The sequence below is a fragment of the Sparus aurata genome, chromosome 18, assembly GCF_900880675.1.
Source record: "Sparus aurata chromosome 18, fSpaAur1.1, whole genome shotgun sequence".
NCBI lineage: Eukaryota > Metazoa > Chordata > Actinopteri > Spariformes > Sparidae > Sparus > Sparus aurata.
The window spans coordinates 18,389,058-18,412,220 of NC_044204.1; the positions used below are offsets into that span (position 1 = coordinate 18,389,058).

Sequence of the window (23,163 nt, forward strand, 5' to 3'; positions counted from 1 at the left end):
GGACTCGCTGATGTATTCAAATATGTTGTTCTGTGGTGTTAAATAGTGAACACTTGTAATGAGCTTTCCAGACTGTTGCATGTTATGGTGAGGAAAGAATGTGTTATTTGGCTGTGCTTACCCAAGCGGACTAGGTAGTAAGTGTGTAATGGGGAAACAGTGGAGTTGAGATCCAATGAAAGCAGGGGGTCTGTTGGAAAACACAACCAAACCCGCTTTATCAAAATCTGTGAGGAGCCGCTTGGGACGGCGATTGTTCAAAGACTGAAAATAAAACTCAAAAGAAAATGGATTCACTCAGACTTTTGCGCATGTTCACAATTGTTGATGTAGATATATGTGCATAATTTTAAGAAGGGGATTTCAACATTTTATACTGTACAATACAACAGCATCTCTTTACCAACTCTTTTCAGTTGTAGTCACACGATCATGCCAAGTTACTTCAGCCTGACATTATGGTAATTTTGTCCAATTAGATCAATTCTGCTGATGTTATTTTCAGTTGACAAGGAAGTTGCGGTAACGGTTGCTGGGATCAGCCAACTAACATGACACAAGATCAAACAAATATGTTAATTTAAGACGTGTTAAAAACGTGTACATCATTGTTGATCTCAGCGACACTCATCACCATTTTCCATTGCTATTTTTATTGAGAGGGGTGCAGCAGCACGAGCAGTGCACAACAATGATTACCCTTTTCTCGATCCCACTCTCGACCCCTGTCAACGAGCACAACACCAAAACTTTTTTAAAATGGGTAGTTTGTAACACATGGTCAGAATTTTAGTTCTTAGCAGAATTATCAACAGAATGCTCAGAAACAACAGTGACAATATATCCAAGATGTCTCTGCACTGTGTTGCAGAGACATTTACAGACGTTAGCATGTCTTGTCTTTCCACAATCACCTCAAGTTTGATCCAAATAAAACCTTTATTTCCAGAGTGAGATGTGAGAAGATTCTGCCTCTACTTGCTGTTTTCACCTGCTGCTGATGCCAAACTTTCTCTCCCTTCTCTCCTGCTGCAAATCTCTCCTGTCCCTGTCTTCTCATCCCCAGAGCCACCAGAGCCATATCCCTGATCACAGCTGTTGTAAATCGCCTCCATACTGTATCCCCTGTCTTTCAATCCACATCGATTTTTGTAGGCTGCCAGTTCAGTGTCCAGCCTGGTGCACTCTCTGCTAAATCCGGTTGAGTTGTGCACCATTGCCTGCGGTGACTCCCCCTCTTTTGATTCATGGTCACTGGTTCCACACTAAACTGAGCCTTGAGCTAATTAACGGTAGCTGGCTACAGCCAAAGATAGCCAGCAAAGAGCAGCAGGTGTCAGTCACTCTGGTGATATTCCGCCCACTATAATATCGGAGCTAGCACTGAATTCATTGAACACATTTATATCGTTGAACTGAAATGCTGAACAAGACTGAGCCAACCAACTGAATAAAATTTTTGACTTCTTGATGATATTTGAGAACTTTGACCCTCAGTTATAAATAGATCTAAGATAAAATCTGTACAGTAATTTGCACACCAGCCGGGGCCACATTTCGGCCCACAAATTCAAAACTGCAGGACAAGTATGTTGGATGCGGGAGGAATACATTATCAGCAGGTAGCCTCGGGACGAGGCTAAATAAAGGTCATGACATCAGCTCCTCTCACCTCCTTTTTAAGGAGCAAACAGTTTCTCTAATGGGCTGGAAGGTAAGTCCAGAGCCGCAAAACACAAATATACAGCAGCCCCCCAAAAAAGACTCCAAACACACACCGAATATGGTTCCACAGGGAGGTGATGTTCTTTTTAAAGTTGAATTTATGCCTCAGGAAACACAGAAATTCCAGTGAAGCTTTTCATGCATAGTAATGTGCAGTAAGTAAGTTATTTTAGAGGGCAATGATATCTTTGGAGTAAGACCACGACTAGAGTGGGCTGTAGCAGAACTATTGTGCAGATGTAGACATACTGTATATAGGAAAAGATTATTTTGACGATTGAAGAAAAGCGTTTTGAGTTCTTGTAGTGCCGTTCGAGAACAATCTCACACAAAAATCCTTGATTTGGCTCGGGACACGAGTTGAGGACATCTGCTATACTCCCAATAATTTGCGCTGCATAACTCAATGCAAATCAACTTTCAGAATTAACAAACCACCCCCAAAAAATGAGGTGCGAAAAATGTGCACTCGCAGCGCTGTTATTGCACTTGCAGGGTAATGAAGCTGGAGCAACCAAACGTGAAAAATCATGGATATAGATGTGAGCGGGGTGTGATCCTTTCTCCAACTACTGCATTTGAGTCGATAAGATACTCCACATGAACCTCAGCAACAGTTTGTGTGATTGCTTACTGGTTGCCCCAGTCCCACCTGTGCATGACTCACACCTTTTTGTCTCACAGATGTAAGGGCGAGTCAATATGTATTAACGCACTGCAGAACTGTAAATTGGTTGCGATACACATAACCATTAAAACCAAATTGCAGTCTGAGAATAACTCCGGTTGACCTCAAAACTTCTCAACAAGCAGCAGAAACACAGTGAAAGCTCGCCCGACCACAAGAACAACATCATTATAATTTAATCAAAGTTAATCATATTTTCTAGTGTGGCCCCCATCAGTGCATGAATTACTTATATCGCAGGTCAGTTCAGATATCAAGCCTCTCCTCCAAACCATTTTTGGGATATTCAATAAAACAGCAAGGACATCATCTGAAATCAGTCTCCCTTTTGTCCAATTTTGGTAGTTGCCGAAGAAAATAAAGTTTCTGTCTTCTTTCACCATCTTGCCTATGACATGCAAGCTGTTCAAAAGAGGAACACATTGTATCAATCCCTCACTCTCTCACGTACGAGTTACACAAATATTTGGTGGAAAGACGGCGAAAACTCTATTTATCTGCTGTCTCTCTCGCCGCGTCTTTCTCACTCCAACTCCTTCTCCTTCTCCCTCCTTCCAGCACTAGTCCTCGTCCCGTGGTGTCACAGTCCATATGGTGCTGCAACACTGTTGGTCTCCTGTGGCCACACTTCCCACGATGCATCTGTGGCTCTGGGCTTTCGAGGGAGCTGATAGGCTGAGAGGACTGTGGTATCGAACAGCCATTCGCCTGGTGTGAGGTCAGCTTGGTGTGGCGGTGGAGTGTGTCCTAACGGCACACACCACTGACTTCCAGTCCTTCATCCATCCCGCCAATCAATCCTCCATTTTCTGCCGTTAACTTTGCCTCCGCAGAAGCAAAAGTATGCTCTTCTGTTGCGCTTGCAATACATTCTTCTCTGTACGCGAGCCGTTAAACATTTCCTTCTTTGAAATACTGTCAGATTTATCAATTCCACTCAGTGCTTGAAGCCACACACAGCCAGACATGAAACATTGACGTGTCTACCTTTACAATCTGTAATGAATACTCTCCAACATATGCAGCATCTATTTATTTAATTTTGCGTCAGATGCTACTGTTATTCATCTCTACTCTGCATTGTTGTATTGTATTGCTCTGAGCCCTCTTCCTCTCCTGTCTGTGTCCATGCAGAGAAAACAGAGCTTAGCAAAGATCAATCCCATTGAGTCTGACTCCTTTCACTAGCCAGGGATCAATACTGCCTGTTTCATGTCCCCCCTGCAATACACACATGTGCACACACACACACACATGTTTACCCACACACACACCCACACACAGACACAGAGTTTAAAGACGTGCCTATGAGAGCAGGCCCACCCCTTTAGAGATGACCTATCGGCCTATCGGCTCACTCGCTCACCAGGGGATACAGAAGTTCATTATGATGGGCTTGCCAGTGCTAAAGGTCTGCTTTGGTCCTCCGCTGCAAAGTGCAACATTTACACCATCCGATTACATTAACAGCCTGCCACGGAGGCCTCGCAAGCAACACTCAGTGGCTAAAAGTAAAATACAGCTTGAATAAACATCGCCATGTGCAACAATGTGACTGTTGAATGTGTGACAGCAGATGTTTAAGTAATGAAAGAGGACAGGAGAGTGAGACTGGAAGGGCTCTATAAAACGATGCTTGGCTCAACCATATGTGCTGGACAGGAAAATGAGTTGCTTACTGGAGCTGCACTAAGAGCAGAAATAATTGGTAAACTTTGTCAGGAAATTGCTATATCCTTGAGTTTCTGTTTTTTTTTTTTTTGCTTTTTGGCTGCAATTGGCAACTTGCATTATCTGTTATATCTGGGAAGTATTTTAAAACCCTGGCGCCATATCACATCTGATATGCTCCTTATTTAATGACGAAGCCCGCAAAAACATATTTTCTATGCTTTTATAATGATATGTAATATTAATGCAAATTAGTTCTTTTGGAAATAGTTCTTGGAGAGAGGGAGATGAAAACATTGATGCAGCTCTCATGACTGAACAGTAAATGCAGCTAATGACAGGCGTCTGTTAGTTTAAAGGCAAGAAGCGAGGGGACACAGCTAGCTGAATAAATGCACAAAACTGTGTTTATTTAATCCATACAAAAAGTGTAAAATAGCATGTGGCTGTACACAGATTGCCTCACTTAGTACTTCTTTACTTTGTTTTTCCAACAAATAAAACGGGATATAACGTATTCACTCATGAGCGTTAGAAGAGCTGATAGGCATATTTTCCCCTTTCAACCAAGTTGTTCTCATTCCATACCAGTATTGGAAATGCTTCCGATAATGCCTAAAATGTTGGAATTGTGTCTATGCACTGATCCAATGCAACGCAATTTATTCTTTAAGAAATGAGACGCTGCTACTTCCCAGCAGCGTCCAGTACACCTGTATGCATCTTAACAGATACTGCATAAGCAAATACCCATAAATGGCAAGCTTCTTGTTTAACATCCAAAACATCCAGGGTTAGTAGTATACAGCTGTTAAACATTTTTTTAATTTATTTTTGAATTCACTGGTATCGGATCAGTCCGAAAAAACATCTCTACTTTCAACAGAGCAAGGATAGCTGTTTCCCCCCCATAGCCTTCTGCAACAGAAATGGACCCTTAGCTTACTGTAACGTGATTACTTGGAGTATCTTTAAATGCTTCATATCCCTGTAATCTGTGCAACCTGAGATAAAAGCTTATGTAAGTCAATGACCAATAATAAATGATAAAAAATAATTTAAATTATCTCATAAATTACGGAAAAATTTAAATATAAAATATTTAAAATGTAATAAATAAAATGCAAACAATATTGATCCAAAATATTTCTGAATGTAGAAACGTATTACTTAACACTCTATAGGTTACTACATTGTGCACGTTATGTCACGTCTTTACATCTTCTTGCTTGCTGTTTTTTTTGTTTATATTCGAGCGTTTTAAACTGGATCATGTAAACAACAATCTCCTGCAGCCATTTTGGGCAATTTTCTAGTGCCGCTGTTGTTTTTACAACTTTTTGCACTGCGTCATGTCAGCAGCAATCTCCCACGGCCAACTGACGTCCACCCGTGGGAGGTCTGTTTTCGTGGGTTGAAGCTAATCTGCTGTTGGCTTCAGGTACACAGTTAGCGTACAGACATGAGAGTGGCATCAACGTTCTGAACTAACTCTGAGCAAGAAAGAAAAATAAGTTTACTTCACAAAACGTCCACTCCTTTCTCATAAAGTGGACTGTGTTCTGTCTCCTGTCAAGCACTTTATGGATCTAGCCCGTAACATACAGTGTGATAAAGCATTTGAAGGAGAAGCTTTGCTCTACAAACCCACCTTGCCTGGAGTACTCATCAGCCTCATGGTGAACAAGGTCAGTCACACAACCTCCGTAGTGCAGCCTCTGCTCATGGTCGAAGGCCTTGAGCGTCTCGCTGGAGCTGTAGGACTTCTGCGTAGGCACACGGCACTCATCTGTATCCAGGGAGGCAGTGTTGTACTGGGAGTCTTTGGAGCAGCGGCCCCTGGTCAGGGAGCGGTGCCTGCGATCCTTCAGATCCATGCTGAGGTTGGGTGTGGGGAGGGGGGGACACAGGGAGAAGAGATGGAACAGAGGAGGAGGAGGAGGAGGAGGAGGAGGTGGTCAGGGGGAGATGGAGGGGCCTCCTAGCGGGCCTCCGTAATGTCAATCTCCACTTCAGTCACCTGGAAGACAGAGATAGAGAGAGGAGAGATGTAGAGAGCGGAAGAGAAGACAGAAAAAGGGTTGGTATAAAATTAATGGATGCACTGCTGTGACTCAGTCTCTCCCCGGAGACTCTACAGGGAAAGTTAGGTAAGAGGGAGTGCAGCGAATGGACATTTGAGCAACCAGGCAAATATACAACACATCGGAGTATTGATGCGAGATAAGTAAGACTATTGTGGGGAGAAACAGAGCTGCCAGCGCTGTGGTCCACAGAGATAGACAGCCATCGACCGCGCTGATGAAAAATGGTCAGCCAGCTTTTAAATCTATGACATAAAAAACAGACATAGGTCATTCTAAAGGGATATCACCGACGCATGAAGACAAATACACAAGGGGGGGAAACAACGATGGCAAGATGGGGCAGAGTTAAAAGAAATTATGAAATTAAGAGACTATCTAGACTGGAAAAAGGTAAAGGGGTGAGAAAGAAAGAAAGAAAGAAAGAAAGAAAAAAAGAAGGAAAGAAAGAAAGAAAGAAGGAAGGAAAGAAAGAAAGAAAGAAAAGCAGCCGGATGCAACAGGAAGATTCGAAGAAGAGGAGAAATGACTTGAGGGCATTGCTAGTCTCTCCCTCATTATCAGAGTGAGAATGAATCCCGCTCCCTTAGAGGCTGTAAGGGATAATCAAACACAGCCAGGCACACACACACACACACACACACACACACACACACACACACACACCTACACATGAACAACATCACAAACACCAAGAAACAAACACATATACAGTATGGAGGTACCTGCTTGGAGATAACACTATTACTTGGCCCTGACGCAGCGTGTTAAACGACTTAACATGTGCACCCTGACATCACTTCCTCAACGCTGATGTCCGATCAGTCCATCTCTATTGCATCACAACCGGCGCACTTTTAATCTATTCAAATCTTATACTTGTGGATGCAGATTATACGTGATTATGATGCTAATACAGCATGATGCTAGTGCTGCGGCCTTGAGCAACGCATTACATTAGCAGCTAAAGATCAAAGTACAACAATACAACAACCAGCAGTAATTGACAGGAACGCTTCCAGCAGCTGCCTGTATGGGATATTTATGGTAATAAATAGGTCATCCATGTTTCTATTGCTCCGGGCCAGGGAAAGTCTGGTCCACCCACTGCATTACAGTGTAGCGCTGCATTTTCATCAAAATATCTCTCAGCCTGGACAGCGTGTATTGATATCAGAGTGGGAGCGTAAGCGCCTTTCTAAAGAACAGGCATGATTTGATTCAGAATATGTGATGTAACTAATTGCATGCTGGGACAGAGGAAGAATGAGACGGGAGAAATAGAGAGAGAAGGGCTCACAGAATGTGAGTCAATCTATTCAATGAGGGCTCATTTTAAAATGCTTAGAAGGTAGTATTGAAAAGTGCCCTGCTATGTCCATTGATTAACAGTAGGTATTAAGTCTCATAAAGAGCTCATTATGCTCCAGCATCCATCACACAGGCTATTAGGAGTTCAACCTTAATGTGTTGGTACCTTGAATGGAGAGAGAGGAGGCAGAAAGGGATATGGGCTCGGGAAATGTGGGGACAGTCTGACTGGCATTATGCAAATGATGGGCAAACAGGACTTTGTATGTTTGTGTGTATGTGTATGTGTACGTGTAAATTGTACGTCTGTTGAGTGTATATGATAGGTTAATGATATGATTACGTTAGAGGAACTGTTGGGGAAATAGCGGATGAATCACCTTTATTTCAAAAGGTAGATAAGAGGTTTGATTTCTCTTTGTGTGTGCAATTAAACACCCAGCCTATAGCTCCAAAGTGTAAAAAAAAAAAAAGGGACACACCAACGCTAGTACTTTTGGATAATTTTAACATTTGTGATAACATAATGCTCTGCATGGTCCCTGAATATCACGATGCAAGGATGGTACATTTTTAAAATGATCTAGCATTCTTGTCTATTTTATGTTTCTGTTTTCAGTGACCTTTAACAAACCACATTAGTCCTGACGAGTAGACATTTTAGACGGAGGTGACAGCTCCGAAGTTGGAAAAATTACACGCGTGATTCAGTGGAAATCACAAAAACCGAGTTACAATAATGTCCGTATGTACCTCCATTCCTCCGCTTGTTCGGAAGCTTTTTTTCTCCCTGCAGATCGTTTCTAAAGGTCGAGAATCAAGGGCATCAATTTATGTTGAAAAGTTGTGAGGAATGAGCAAATTTAGGCAATGAAATATGATGATCAGTACGAGGTCAGAGTTATGGAGTAAAAACAGATATCCATTTATTACCTGATACACAAGATTTTTTTTGTAAAGATCCCTCAAATATGGTTATCAAACATTTGTGACAAAGACGTGTAAAGGCGGCAGGATAACAATAAACTTTATTGTCTAGAATGACATCAGTGTACTGAGATAGTAAGCTTCACCGGGACATATCTGCAATAAGTCAATAATGTCCTACAATATTACATGACACTCTGGTTTCTACTAAGTAATAAACTCTAATAGCAAGTGGTGAAATGTATTCTAATTTAGATTAGACTATAGATAGCAAACCACAGAACAATTTTTATTTATTTAGAGACGGGTGCAAGAAATGCTGAATAAGGGTTCACACCGAGTAACAGAAGTTAGTGGAACAGCAACAATAGCTCGGAGGTGATTTCAGGACGATGTGTTGAAACTATCTTTTAGCAAATGGAGCGCTAAAAGTCCAGTGTGTAGGACTTTTTGTGACATTCTTGACAAACGTTCAAAGCCCTTTTAGGAGCCAGTGTTTGGTTTAAGCAGTACATTCCAAGGTTCTATGGTCACAAAAAAAGTTAAAAATTCTCAGAAAAAAAACTTGCTTTCAGTCAAACTAAAAGGACTTGAGAAGTTTGTAGGTGTAGCGGTACTTGAATCGGAGGAGAAAGGACACGGAATGAGAGATAGATGGATAAAGCGGAGAACGCCGAGGGGGTCAATCACAGGATCTGGAACGCATATCAATCACATTCCACCCACCCAGGTGTTTTCCTCAAGGTCGCTTGAAGCGCATACATACACTCCAAACTTGTTCTTGTTAATTACTCCAGTGACAGCGGTCCAACCTCCGCTGATCATCACACTGAGGCAGATTATCTCATTTATCAGAAGTATAATGACTTATTGTCATTATGACTGGTGGCACACCATGAAATCCCGGTGTGCGCCAAGTCTTCCCCGGATTCATCGCAAAATTCAAATGCAAACACGACGAGAGACAAACGTACACACAAATGCAAAACCGCGCAAACACCCGACATGAGCCTGCAAAGTAGCTGCGTTCCCATGACAGGCGAAAAAGGGTGGTTAGACGAAGGAGAAAAGAGACATGCGTGCGACCGTGAAGTGACCATGAAATCCAGGCAGAATGAGAAAAGTAATTGGAAGACGCCGGGGAGGGTGGAGAATTCATTTTCAAAATTACAGAGGTGAAGTTAGGTGCAGATAATAGCCTTTCTCTGCAAAGAAGACGCTTGGGAAGAAAAATATGGAAAATGACACAATGCAAATCCAGTGTAACTAGAAATCACACCCAGTTAATAGGAAGCTAATGACATCAGTGGATTAGCGAGCATCAAGCACGATGGTTTCCCGTTCAACCCGATCAACCTCTGAAAGTCCAAATATCAGAGAAAAGAAGGCGGCGAGGTAAACGGTGGTAACACACCGAAGAGATTAAATACGACTGCAGCTATTTCGAGACGCACCAGCTAAACCGTATGTGTAATCACGTCCTTCAACCGTGTTTGTAACTGATGTGGAAAAACCCTAATGCTTCTTAACAAGCTTCAGTGATAAATAGATTGAATGAACTTGAACAGCCCTCAGATCTACTAACTGAGAAGATCTTTGACCTTAAAGATACCTTAAAGTAACATTTGCTCAGCTTCATACTGAATTTCTTGGCTCGTACAGATGCTCATATCATGATGTCACTTGACAGAATGGCACCAGATAATGTGCATGTCACTCATTAATATCAAAGGATAAATTCACGTAAAAAATGTAACTTTTCGCAGCTTTTAGACAAAAACTTTTATACAAATCAAAATTGCAAACATTCCTATTAAAGTTTTGTCAATACACTTTGAGGAGGCTAACTCATTCAGCCTTTACAGAAAAGCAACAGAGGGTCAGAGATGTTTCAGCAGTAGGTACATTAGTGCAATTATGGTTTGAAATTGCCTCAGGTATTTTCTGTTTTCTTGCGTCAAGCCTCAAATTCGCCCCGAAGAAAAGTGCTGCAGGAACAAACCGGCTCTGCTGATCGCAATCGACCCGGCTCGGCTGTGCATATTATTTCGCTGCATTCGTAATGGTTCTGTGTTCATTGGCTAGATACCCAAAGACAATTAGCTGCAAAGATTCCATCCAGCCGCTGCACTCATTTATCAGACAAAGAAGCACGGAGGCGTTGTGTGAGTGCTGGTATAGAGGCTGTTCAGGGCCATCACACTGTGGGAGGCTTCCTGTCCAGATGTCTCCGACTGCAGCTAACGAAGAGGAGGCTCAAGCAGGGCATGTTCTCTCTGTATAGACAACAAACTATCCTGACACTTACTGACACTTGACACAGCCAAGACAAAACTAAAGCAGAGCTTATACAGTTTAAAGTTTTTTTTGGTCTATATCAGTGTGGTGTATAGTGTACTTGTAGTGCTACGAGTAATTATTCTTCAGGTTTATTTTCTCACAAAGTCTTTTCAAAAATGTGTCTATAAAGCAGACAATAGTGAAAAAATGCATGTCCTGCTTTGCTGAAAGCCTAAGGCAGGGCTAATCTATTAGAAATGCAATTGGGCCCCAATTTTAAAACTGGGAAATGTAGATGGGTCAGACATTCTCAGCAGCCTATTTAAAACCTTTTATTAGCTTCTGGTGATGATAAATTTTAAACAAATGCAAATTAAATAGCGTCAGTCAAACACTGCACTTTAACACTTTTATTTTGTTCAAAAAGTTTGTTTTTTCTCTATATGGAGCCTCCAAATCGTGTAATCTCTAACAACCACAACGCACTTAATGAATTGAAACATTTATTTGGCATTTGAGGGGCGGCAGTAAATCAAAGAAGTACTCTCAGGCAGGTTTAAATAGACGATTTTAACATGTGACTGTCAATATAATGCCCAGCAGCAAATGTCGTGAAAAGCCAGTCACGTGATCAGGTCAGACCACATCACACGGTCCGATCGGTACTGAACACGTGCAGCTCTCAACAGAGATGAGATGGAAGCAAGAACCCTTCTAGGCTACTTCCATCATCAGCTCCGAAAACATATGCAGTCTGACGATGTATATGATCCGAGCATCTGGGGACTTAAATACAGGCCTAAGGTGTCATCTTCAAAAGTCTTGTTTTGACTTAACGGTCGAAACCCAGATTACTTTCAGTTTGTAATCACACAAGACTGAAAGAAAAGCAGACAATTAAAAAGCTGGACCTTAAAATGTCACAAAAAAAAATACATAAAAGACTCATTGATCATCAAAATAGTTGCCTTTTTTTTTTTTTGTCAGTCAACTAACTCAGCCCACTCCTGGGCTCTAACCTTAATGCACAGCATGCATTCATGCTCTTTGTAGGTCTGATAAAGGTAAAAAAAACAGTTTTTGCAAAAAGATCCAGATAACAATAGTTTTCATTTTGTCATGGTCTCATTTATTTTCAGCAATTTCTAAATCATTTGAACCACAGCTACTATTTCACATGTGCTTTTAGTGTTTCCTTTTTCCTTTTCAACATTGGACATACAAATCCTTTTCTTCAAAGTGTCTTCTGTTCATTTTCCTTACTTCATCTGTCTCTTCTGAATCCCTTATCTTATCTTATATTATCTTATATTATGGTTGGATAGAGGGGAGCCTGTAAAGCAGCCATTATCTGGCTCATTTAATTCAATTGTAACCAAACCAAAAGCAATAATCAGCCAACGAGACTGGTGGCTAAAAGCCTGATAAAACACAGCATGGAGCCTTTCCATCAGAACATTCATCCACTCTTCCAGCTCTCTTTGTCAACAGGAGATGAAGTTCTTCATTTGGTGTCTTTTGCTTGTCCCCCCCCCCCCCCCCCTCTCTCTCTCTCTCCCTTTTTTAATTTGAAAGGAATTTGAATGGAAAGCGATGGCCTATTGAAAACACAAGGCCCCGCTATCACAAAAGACAAAATTGTGGCTTTAAAGCGTTTTGCTCTCAATTTTCTGCTGTTTTTGTGCCGCTGCTCAAATTAAGTTGTTTACACAGTTTGTTCACAAAGACAAAGAAGGAAAGACACCGAGTGACTGTGAGAAACAAAAGAGTAGACGGCGAGAGAGTGGAGTACTGAGAGGTTGCGTGAGAATGAAGAGGAAAAACAAATCGTTGGATGAGACTGGCGCTCAATTACACGCCGCCAAACATCCCGCGTGCATTGTGATTGCAGGAGGAGCGTCCTGCTGGAGATCCAAATATGGTTAAGATTCAAATATTATACATACAGTTAATCAAAGCATCCAATTACTTTAGATTTCCCTCACGAGCAGCTTAGACTTGATATCATATCTTTAAGTGTAAATCCTTATTATCCTTATGATTAATTTGTTTTTTTTTTCCACCAGTAAAATCTTTTCTGAGGGCGCACACTGAATCAATGTAATTAGTCTGAATGCTGTATAGTAATTAACAGCTTTTTTTGACAAATATCTCGTTATGTACAATATACTTTCAATTTCACTGTAAGGATAACAAATTTAAGCTGCATAGATGTGGAAAAAAAATGCGTGTGTGTTTGTGTTTGTGTGTGGGGAAGAGCAGGGCATTGTGATTACTTCCTGGACTAAAATAGGTGTATGTATGTGTGTATTCGCATGTATTAGCATACATAAATATTCCTGTATGTATCCACATCTTTTAACAAACCATGACCTCTATCATTCTCTCTCTAACACACGCACACACACACACACACACACACACACACACACACACACACACACATACACACAAACAAGCCTGCCTTGTATGAGCTTTGGACTTTGGCTCTGACGGCGAGGGCTCCTCACCATGAAGAGTCATTAATCATGTCTTCTATCTCGGGTGGCATTGAAAGTGCACGCATGCACGCAGGATGCACACAAACACACACACATGCACGCACACACACACACACACACACAAATATACATACCCACACACACACATACACACAAGGCAAAAGGATGGCTGCAGCCGCGTGCCAGGCTCCAGTTCAACTGGAAACTGCGGCCCATTTCGGATCCAAGATGATCTGTGAGCCAACAGCTGAGGGGCGTGCGGGACAGGAAACATTTCATCACTCGCGCTCCCACACACCTCGCCCCATTACCTCTAACACCTCTTTTAGCCAAATAGGAAAAAATCACTTGCTTATTAAGTGTGATCGGTCGCGGTGTTTACAAGCATTGTCACTATTTGTATGAGTTTAAGCTGGCATGTTTTTTTTGACATTGACATTGTCTTTGACTGATATTGATGCACTTAAAGGAGCCGTAGGGTGCTTTTTCAGTTTTGTCCTTTCCTTCAGTGATTTATAAAGGTTCTTGTGCATGTAAAATATCTTTAAAGTTAAAAAGGTCACACTCTGCACCAACAGAAGCTCCTGTCTCCCACTGGAATCACTGCTGTCATTAGTCCTCCCTTTAATTCTGTGACTTCTAGACATCACACTATGTCACCATGTCAGCCATTTGAATCATTTATGACCATCGGCTAGTTTGTCACTTAAGATCTGATTAAGCACAGCTGCCCTGCGGTGCTGGTTCAGGCATGTGTGAGCTGACCAATTATAGGAGAGGTATTCAGGAAGGAGGCCTTAAAGAGACAGGAGCTAAATCAGAGTGTTTCAGACAGAGGGGTGCCGACAGTATGGGAAAACTGATTCTAGTTTCTAGTTATAGTAGTAACCCATAACAACATTATGATCATGGGAATGACCATAATATGTCTCATTTCTGAAGTCAGGTTTCACAAATAATACAAAAAAATATTTTCATGATGCCAGTGTGTGATTGTGTCTCTTCAGCATTCAAATGCACAGTAACTTAGCTTCTGAGTGCGGTGACATTGTGCAGCCAGCACTGAGTGTTTCATTAGCATGTGAGCACATGATAAATCAGTTGTAGACTTCAGGCAAATGTTCCTCTACTCTGACACACAATGACTTACAGAATTAAAAGAAGATATATCCTCTGTGGTTTCTATGCTCATACTGAAATAGAACAATTTAAGACATTCAGACTAATAGTTGTTTTCCACTTAGCCGTCTGAGTCAGTACTGAACACATGCTCTGTGTATTATTTGTGCTTGCCGACGTTCTGAGAGAAGGTCCCCTGTGATTAGCCTGCCTGCTTGCAGTAACTATGAAGTATTGCTGAGGTCACACAAGAGTATGGGAGTTACTTATCCAAAAGTCTGCATATGTGACTCACAGCTGTGGTCCCTGCAGGGAAAAAGATGGATGAAAGTTGCCACACTGATCAGGAACTGTGAAGAGACCTCATCCACGTTCCATTTTCTCCTCTATGTGCCTTCCCCCCTCTCATCCTCTCATTTTTCAGGATGGAAATGAATTGGGGGGGGGGGAACAATCCACCCCTCTCTCTTCCCTGCTCTCGGTGCCTGTGTAATCTCCACACTGGGCTGCAGAGTGCCACAGAGCCTCTGTTTATTAGACTAATCCTTAAATCCACATTCTGCAGGCCTCGCAAACGCCTCGCAAAGCTCTAATCTGACTCAAAACAAAGGGATTAGAGACGACAAGGTCCCTCTCTCTGTCTCTCCGTGTCTGCCAGAGTGGGCTCGGGGTGACGCACACATGTGCTGAGAAACACACTTGCACTGTTGCATACTCTTGCCTGTCATGCTCATATTTGCTAAAGACCGACTGGTGCATGCAAAAACCCCTCCCGTGCACACGCACTCACACAGGCGCTTCCTGTGAACACAAGCTTGCTGTGAAAAAACAGGCAGTTAGAGCCAAGGTGCAAACAAACTGGGTAATTACACATAGCTCGCAAACTCATGGGAGAAATGACGGACAAGATGAGAATGAGCTGTGGGGATGAGGAACGGCGACAGCGGGGCGGATATAACTGGAAAAACTAAACAAACCCAGCTTATATTATAGACTCAACTGTCAAAAATACAAGAGGAACTGTTTTTTTTTGTTTTTCTTTTACAAAGTACGCGGATGGCAGGCGTCCACTTCAGGGGCTACAGGCCTGTTACGGTTTACACACAAAATAAAGCGCTAACAAATCAATATTTGTCCAGTATTTATCTGCATTAAAGGGTGTTCACATCCAGAAGAGACCCCGACATGACTCGAATATGCTCCAAAGTCCAGTCACTCCGCAGCATTTAGGGCATATACCGCACCACAGCTGTGACAGGCAGACGAGAAAAACTTATTTTCATTCTCTCTGTGTTCTTCACACAATCCGAGCCACAATTTCATTCCGTTTCCCCTCAACATGGCGAATGAATAATGCAAAAAATTCAGCGTTGCGATTGCGCTCATCCGGTCGCTAATGTTAATTTTCCACTGTAATCTTGAAGTAGGCAGTGAGTCCGTTTAAGCTAATGTAGCATGCTATGATGTTGACAAGTGGGCTCAGTTTATTTTCTGGCTACTTTCACACATTTACCACGTTAACTGTGTTGCCTCTTCATGGAGAAGCCTTTAGAATGTTATACACAACAATGTGGAATTTACAGCCAAGTAGATTTAGTGCCAGACAGTTTCATCCCGGGCATGTTAACATTATTGAAAACATTATTGAACATCCTTTGCCGTCACTTGCCAGCTGTGGCCTGACTGACATCCACATATTGCCTAATAGACTGATTAATGGGTTCACCTTAGAGATATTTACCTCCCCGTGGTGCACGTTTGTACGAATCTTCTGCAACAGGGATCGCTGCCACATTCCTCAATAGCTGCCATTGTTTGATCATCAGCTGATCAACCTAACACCTTCCAGCAGCACTTCACTTAAGCGGGTTTGCTTGGCCTTGTTGCTACAAGTACGCGGCACGCCAACAAGGCCAAATACATCTTCTGAAATCATTCTCCCATGTTAGTGTTATTTCACTTCTTGAGGGAGAACGGCTTACACATTTTTTTGCATAGCCACAGCTTCCATCAGCACGCACATGATGATTGAGGCAAGCAGAGTGCGTGCCAGCATGGGCCCCTCAGCCATTAAACTAGGGTGGGACCCCACTGACCTTTTAAAATTGCCAGTGTCGCCCTCCCCCACAGTTTTACCATGTTGAAAATGCATCAGTTTATTCGCTCAGTGTGCCATGTCCGTGCGCCACCGTCAAAATCATTCTTATCGGGAAGATTCCCAAATCAATGACATTCCATACCCCGTTTTCACCGCTACGCTGCACTCGGTCAGAGTGACACGTCGAGCACACAGATACACACGAGCGGGTCGTTAAGGTTAACTATTCATTGGAGTCCCGATGCTGGGTCAGACGCTGTCACCACAGAAAGCCTTGACTAAAGAGAGGATATGGAAAAAGGGAAACATGACAGGAGAGAGGAAAGTGGGATGGCTGAAACAGAGCGAGAAATTAAAAGTAACTGGAATACAGGAATTGATGATACAGCCTTTCCCGGGGAAGAAAACCCCCAAACCTCTTTTAAATTGTCCCCACATTTGAAATGCTTCCTACGCCCTTGCATTCCCGGCAATATTGTCTTATTTGAGAATATTTGCTCCTCGTCACTTTGCTTGCAACGACGACCCCACTATACGGTAAACATAAGAGTGAGCGAGAAGGATTTGACCGTTGCGCGACACTGTGGTATCATATTCTAAGGTTATGGAGCACATCCATGCTGGGCTGCGATTCTGACAAGAGAGCTGGCACATGTGAAGGTCATGTGCACTATAGAAAAAGCCCGGCAGTGTACAGATGGATAATGTCACCAGAGTGGTCACAGAGCCAGGATACCTGTTCTTTTATTCAGCGAGGGAATTCCAGCTCTCGCTCATTCGGCGGAATTACACCCTGCATTGTGTGTGTGTGTGTGAGAGTATGTGTGTGTGTGTGTGTGTAGTGATTGGGGGGGGGTCTTTCACCTATGCCCGAGGAACTAGCTGCAGCACGGAGAGTCAGGGCAAACTTTGCTGCCGTACTGCCAGTGAGTTATTAAAACAATCGAGTGCTGACAAGCCCTGCATTCTGTCGCCAAGGGAGAGGGCTAGGGCTTAATAACTCAGTGTCACGCCTTGACATTCTTACCATCTGTCTGGGTAAAATATTCAAATGTGCAATAAATGTCACTGGGGACAGACGGTGACACTGTCTAATTAACACCATGACAGAGGTGACACACTGAGGGCTTTGGCTGGCTTTTACTGTACAACATGCATCGCCCGCACGGGTGTCTGTTCATGTGCATGCCGTAAGTCTCTGCAGAGGTGGAAACGCTGAGGGACACTGTTGCCGCTTTCGCTGCCACCCTGTCTCTTTAGAGGAAAGTCGGCGATTGTTTAACCAAACGGGGAAAGTGTAGCACTAACACATACATTAATAAGTGTAAATGACAGCAGCTATAGGGCTATGCAACCCCGGAGCGGAGAATAAATGCCAGGGAGGAGTCCTTTCTTCAGGCTGAAATGTCAAATAGAGGGGGAGAGCAGGGAGGAGGCCAGATTGCCAGACATATACGGGTGTCTTACTCCAACGCAGGTACATGCATTCGAACTGGTGAATCTTTCCAGAACTCTAGTACTGCAAGGGCATGGTTATCTTTTCCCTCTATGCCTCATCTGTCCATAGAGATGAGAGAATATAAAATTGTCCATAATGATATATTAGGCTGAATGAAAGCAGAGTGGATTTTAAATATGCAGGCCTGAAACATATTACCAAACCGCATAACAAACCAAGTCCTCCATTTATGTTTGCAGTTTTACACATTTAACCATGAAGCCTGTATGGGGGCTTAGTCTGAATAGTTGCAGCCCAGGGCACTTAAAAGTTTGTGTAATAAAAGGATAAACATAGGTATTTAAACACCATGGCAACGAGAAGAGAGCGTGGATGTCTCCAGGATGCAGTCCTTACGTGTTTATGTGTTTGTGCTTTCAGGTATTCAGCTAACCCAATTTTTATCCAATTTTCCAGAAGAGTTAGGCAAGAACGTGCGAGTATTAAACATTAATGGCACAGACAAGACATGCTCAACTGCATGGTCTTTCCGAGTGAGGTACTGACGTTCAGGAGAAAAACAACTTCATGGCATTATTCCCATTTTTTAATGATATGTGAACATGTAAAATCTTGTAAATCTGACAAAAACATAACTGATTGGGGATTGTGGCCCTCCTGAAGACTTTTGGTGAAACTAACCAAGTTTTAGACCTTAAGTACAAACCAAGGAGAAGAAATATGTGGACGCTTACTCTAAAACAAGACTAAGAGCCTGCTTGCTGCTTTGTGTGGATGTAGGCATAGTGGTGCTTTAAGATTCTAATGTTAACTTTAAAATGTTCACAGATTATTATCTAAGGTTAGCTTGTTACATGCTAACATTTTTCTACTTAGCATTGGATGATGCCATGCTTAGATGATTAAAGTGGACATATTGAATTTATGCCACCAGAAGAACAGTCGGCGGATCGCCAAAGTTATTATTATTTGTCCCATGGGCTCTAATTGGTTAGTTCACACATGCCTGAGCAAGCAGCATCTCCACTCAGCTCTATCATGTTCTTCTTCTTCCGTGAATATAGGCATACATTATGCAAATGTATGACCCAGTGACGCAGTGTGATGCTGAGATTTCACAGAATTTAAAGAGCCACTATTGGCGATGTGTTTTGCCACTTCAGGAGCAGTGTTTTCTGTGGGAGAGAAGAGCTCTGGGTGGTGCAGACTTGTTAACTTTCAAGACCTTTGACATGTACGAGAACCCATGAAACACACTGGAGAACCGGAAAACTTTGGATGTAGTTTCCTTATCAGGCTCCAAAATGACTAAAACCTTTTAATTGCACACCAAGGATGAAAAAATGAAAAAACCTTATAAAGACCCAGATTGGACATCGTCTCAAGGTAGGGGTCAGGGTTCAAACCAGCAACCTTCTGACTGATGGGTGGCTGTTCTACCATCTGAGACACAATGTTCTTTGTACTTCTGTGGTGTGAAGCCTCACATTTATTTCTTCAGCTCACTGCACAAGGCAAAGCTGTGGCACTTAAAGGTCCAAAATGTAAGAGTTTTATCATAAAACCTTAAAAATTTAAGAGAATGTAAGGAAATAACGCTTTTGATGTAATGTTCAAGATATCTATTATAGTTTGCATGCCAACCAGCTCGCCCTCTGCCAGTTTCTACCTTGCGAGTTGATAGATTGATCGTAAACAGCACTCCCCCAGTTCTCTGAGCCCCCAGTCCGTGGCAGAGACAACTAATACGATGGCTAGCCGGATGGTTAACTAAGCGAGCGGTTACTCTTGTGATGTGATGCTCCCTATTATTTCTCAGTTCAACAGGTGGCCAATTCTTACATATTGCACCTTTAAGTACTTGCATATGGACATAACAGCGTCTTCATAATGTAGAACTGGCAGCACACGTCTTAAATAGCTCCATATTTATGACATTTCAAATGAAACATTAAACTACGTCTTGATACAGACTACATTTCACCAACCAGTGTAATATGTCATTGGAGAAATACCCTCACATTTATCTGTATCGTCTCTCTTTCAACCGTCAGCTGTGCAAAATCACTCGGACGATCTGACCGAATGTCAGTTTTCAGTGAGAAATCTATGTCGAAACCCTGGTTGGTGCTCACTGGAAAGCTTGAATGTCCCCTGAGGGTAATTTGTCTCACAGCAGTCAGGGATTATAAATAAAGAAGACTTAACATGCAAAAAAACAGGACACTATTGACCGCCGCCGTCACTGCTGCCATTGTCACTTTTCAACAAAAACCCATTTAGCAAAAGCATACACTGGTTGCACAATGAATCAGATCCATCTAGTACATGTCAAAAAAAAAAATAAAAGCTTGACTGGCCCGAGGTGCAGCAGGAAATCATGGAAGTATAATCAAAGCCATATATTCTGTGAAAAGTGTCTGAATACAATTTCATTCAGCAGCTTCTGAGACATTTCAGTCTGGACCAAAACTGGTGGACTGACTGACCCGCACCATCACCATAGTGTCATCACTATCAATGATTCTGGTACATCTACAATCACTGAAATTCAAAACTACATCAGTACTACATGAGCTTGCTCCTATTCAGTATAACGTTGTGAGTTATCGCCTAGAAACATGCGGGCCGGCTGCTGCTGTGCACGTTACTGTGGCGGCGGCACCGATTCATTTTTAGTCGGAGAAGACGAGCTTGGTAGTGATGAAACACTTTTATACCGTAATCCTCTGCAAATTGGACAGACGCACTTCAGAATGTTTTTTTCATCGACACTCAAATTTGCACACTTTCGAATAACCCTAATAAGCAAAAGAAAAAGTCGATTTGACAATTGTATGTTTTAATATCTAAAATAACATAAAAATGAAACTGGTTCTAAAATGTGCCTTTTTACCTGGCGGGATGTGTTTTAACAAATTCGCAGCTCTCCTCCTCTCTGGGTTTCTCTCTACTGTCTGTGCCGCTCTCACTTCCCTCTCTCTGTATTCTGTGAGAGGCTGTTGTATGAAGCACCTTTAATGGGTTTGTGAGGGATATATTGGACTTCAGCAGGAGATCTGACACACTGTGTGTCTGTGTGTGTGTACCTACAAGTGTGTGTGCTTTTTTGGATTGTCGTGTAGGGTCCCATATTACGGCGCTTTTCCACTTGTGTTACTGTGTGCACTCACACTCCAAAGCCATTAGATTCTATACGAAATCCTGAAGCTGAGAACTTTGAAGCTGAGAGCGGCGCAATTGACAGGCTGCTATCCTGCAGAGCACGTCTCTCTGCTCTTGATCTCTGGTACAGTACCGATCTCCACTGCAGCTACAGTTGCACTTTCACATAAACATTTTGACTCTGTTACTTTATCTGTTCTCTGCAGCCCACACACGGGTGCCTCTGTCTTTGTATCCATGCGTGGCACCGCAAAAAATTTCAGAACTACCTCAGACAAGTGCTACCAGCCTGCTCGGGTCTACACTGTTTGTGCCCGCTCTACTGTGAACACTTCTACTGCCATCAACTCATCGTCTTGGAGTGGCGTTTGTGCCTTCGGGGGCCAATAGAAGACTGCTACGGCCTCTCCCGCGCCAATGACATAGCTGACTGGTCCCATTTAGCATGCTAGATTTAGCTTCATTAGCGAGGATGTGGCTGGAAAGGCACACAGAAGACATGAAATGAGGGGTAAGAGGGGGAGACAGGAGAACAACAGCGAGGCTTTCGTAAGGGCTACTTTGCAGGAGAGGCGGACAAAAAGCCAAAGCCGTCTCATAAAAATACTTTATAAAGCGGACCTATCCATAATGGCTACCCAATAGAGAGCGAGATGGATTAATGCAGCAGTTGGAGTTAAATTAAAAGCACACCACGCTGGGTTAGAATGTGGCACACATCCCTGTCAGCAAGAGGCTGAATACAGGTTTCCATGCTGTGCCTTGGAGTACAGTGAGCCAAAAACGATCCAAAATAAAGAATACAACACTTTTTTACAATAAAGACCAACTATCAAACACTTTTCAAACTATTCATCCAAAAAACTGATTCACCACAAATTAGGACGCCAACAATCTACCCAACGGAGCGAGATGCATTTAGAAATGATCCTTTTTTAAATCTCCATCTTTATTCAAGAAATGCCCCACTGTCGTCGTGACAGAAACAAATGAGCTATCACGTCCAATCGGCAGATTTGTCTCACTTGCACAATGACAAAAACAAGTCTGTAAAATTGATAATAAGAATAAATGACTCGAAAAGACGGATTGGCAGTGAGGAGACAGGGTTGCGGCTATCTGAGAGGTTATCTGGGATCTGTAGCAGCGGGCGCTAGCCGGGTTGATATCTGGAGATCTGAGCAGCGCAAAGAGGAACAGAGGACGGGCTACCCCAAGGTCAGACATCAGGAGGGGCGCATGTTCCCCTTTAACCTTGTCCCCAACCGCTCTCTGTCTGCGCACTTCATGCACAACAGTAGTACACAAACACGGCTGTCTGTGTGTGTGTGTGTGTGTGTGTGTGTGTGGTTGTGTGGTTGTGTGTCTCTTGCGTAGCACATATCCTTAAGAAACAGAAGGTCATTGACAGGCAGCCCCTGCATCAAATGGCGCGAGGCCATCGCACTTAGCTTTGACTCCATGCTCCGGGTCAATGTCACAATAACTGCTGGTGACAAAAGGGGTTTCCATGGCATCGGAGGGGCTTTTCAGCAATTGAGAGAAGGCGAAAGGAGTCCTCGAGGTGCACGTGTCTCCAAGCGCCCAGACCCCTGGTGATTTATCTCTCACAGCTCCTGTACCACACTAAACCATTAGCACACAGCCATGATAAGAGATAAACATAGTCCAGGACAGAGTTGGTTGGGGGGGAGACAGGAGAGAGCAAGTGCCGTGTGAAATCCCATCTATAGTGGTCACACTGTGAGGTGAATTTCTTTCGCTTCAGAATGCCCACACTGCAAAGTCCAACGTCGTCATTTTTGATATGTTAATAACAGCTTTTGCCGACAGTGAAACCACACCGGCAATCGCTAACCTTGTGGTGGCCATTGTGATTGCAGTAGAAATTAGAATATGCAAAAGGAAGTGATGGGAACCTTTTCCTTTTTTGTCCCACGCCCACACTGGCACTTTAGACAGCCCAGCTTATGAAAAATGTTCTATAGGCCGCCACTAAAGCAAGGCCAAAACGCTGCTATAAAAGCTAACCCAGTAGGCGGGGATGAAATGTTTGAAATCAACAGAATCTGAGGACATTTTTAAGATCCACCTGAGATCTGAAGACATGTTGCTCTGATTAGCCGGAGAGATTT

General features: G+C 42.8%; 1 protein-coding gene across 6 annotated transcripts in view; it reads right to left on the bottom strand.

The window, feature by feature from the left end:
• Positions 1 to 23,163, bottom strand: part of tenm2a (teneurin transmembrane protein 2a) — a 220,720-nt gene that overhangs the window by 160,732 nt on the left and 36,825 nt on the right. For 4 of the 6 annotated variants that reach the window (XM_030395922.1, XM_030395923.1, XM_030395920.1 and 1 more), the window contains exon 2: positions 5,736 to 6,104. In XM_030395922.1, coding sequence (XP_030251782.1) covers positions 5,736 to 5,961 — 226 coding nt within the window. In that variant the 5' untranslated portion in view covers positions 5,962 to 6,104. Of the gene's footprint in view, positions 1 to 5,735; positions 6,105 to 23,163 lie in introns of those variants that run through there. The other 2 variants (XM_030395924.1, XM_030395925.1) reach the window with 1 other exon arrangement.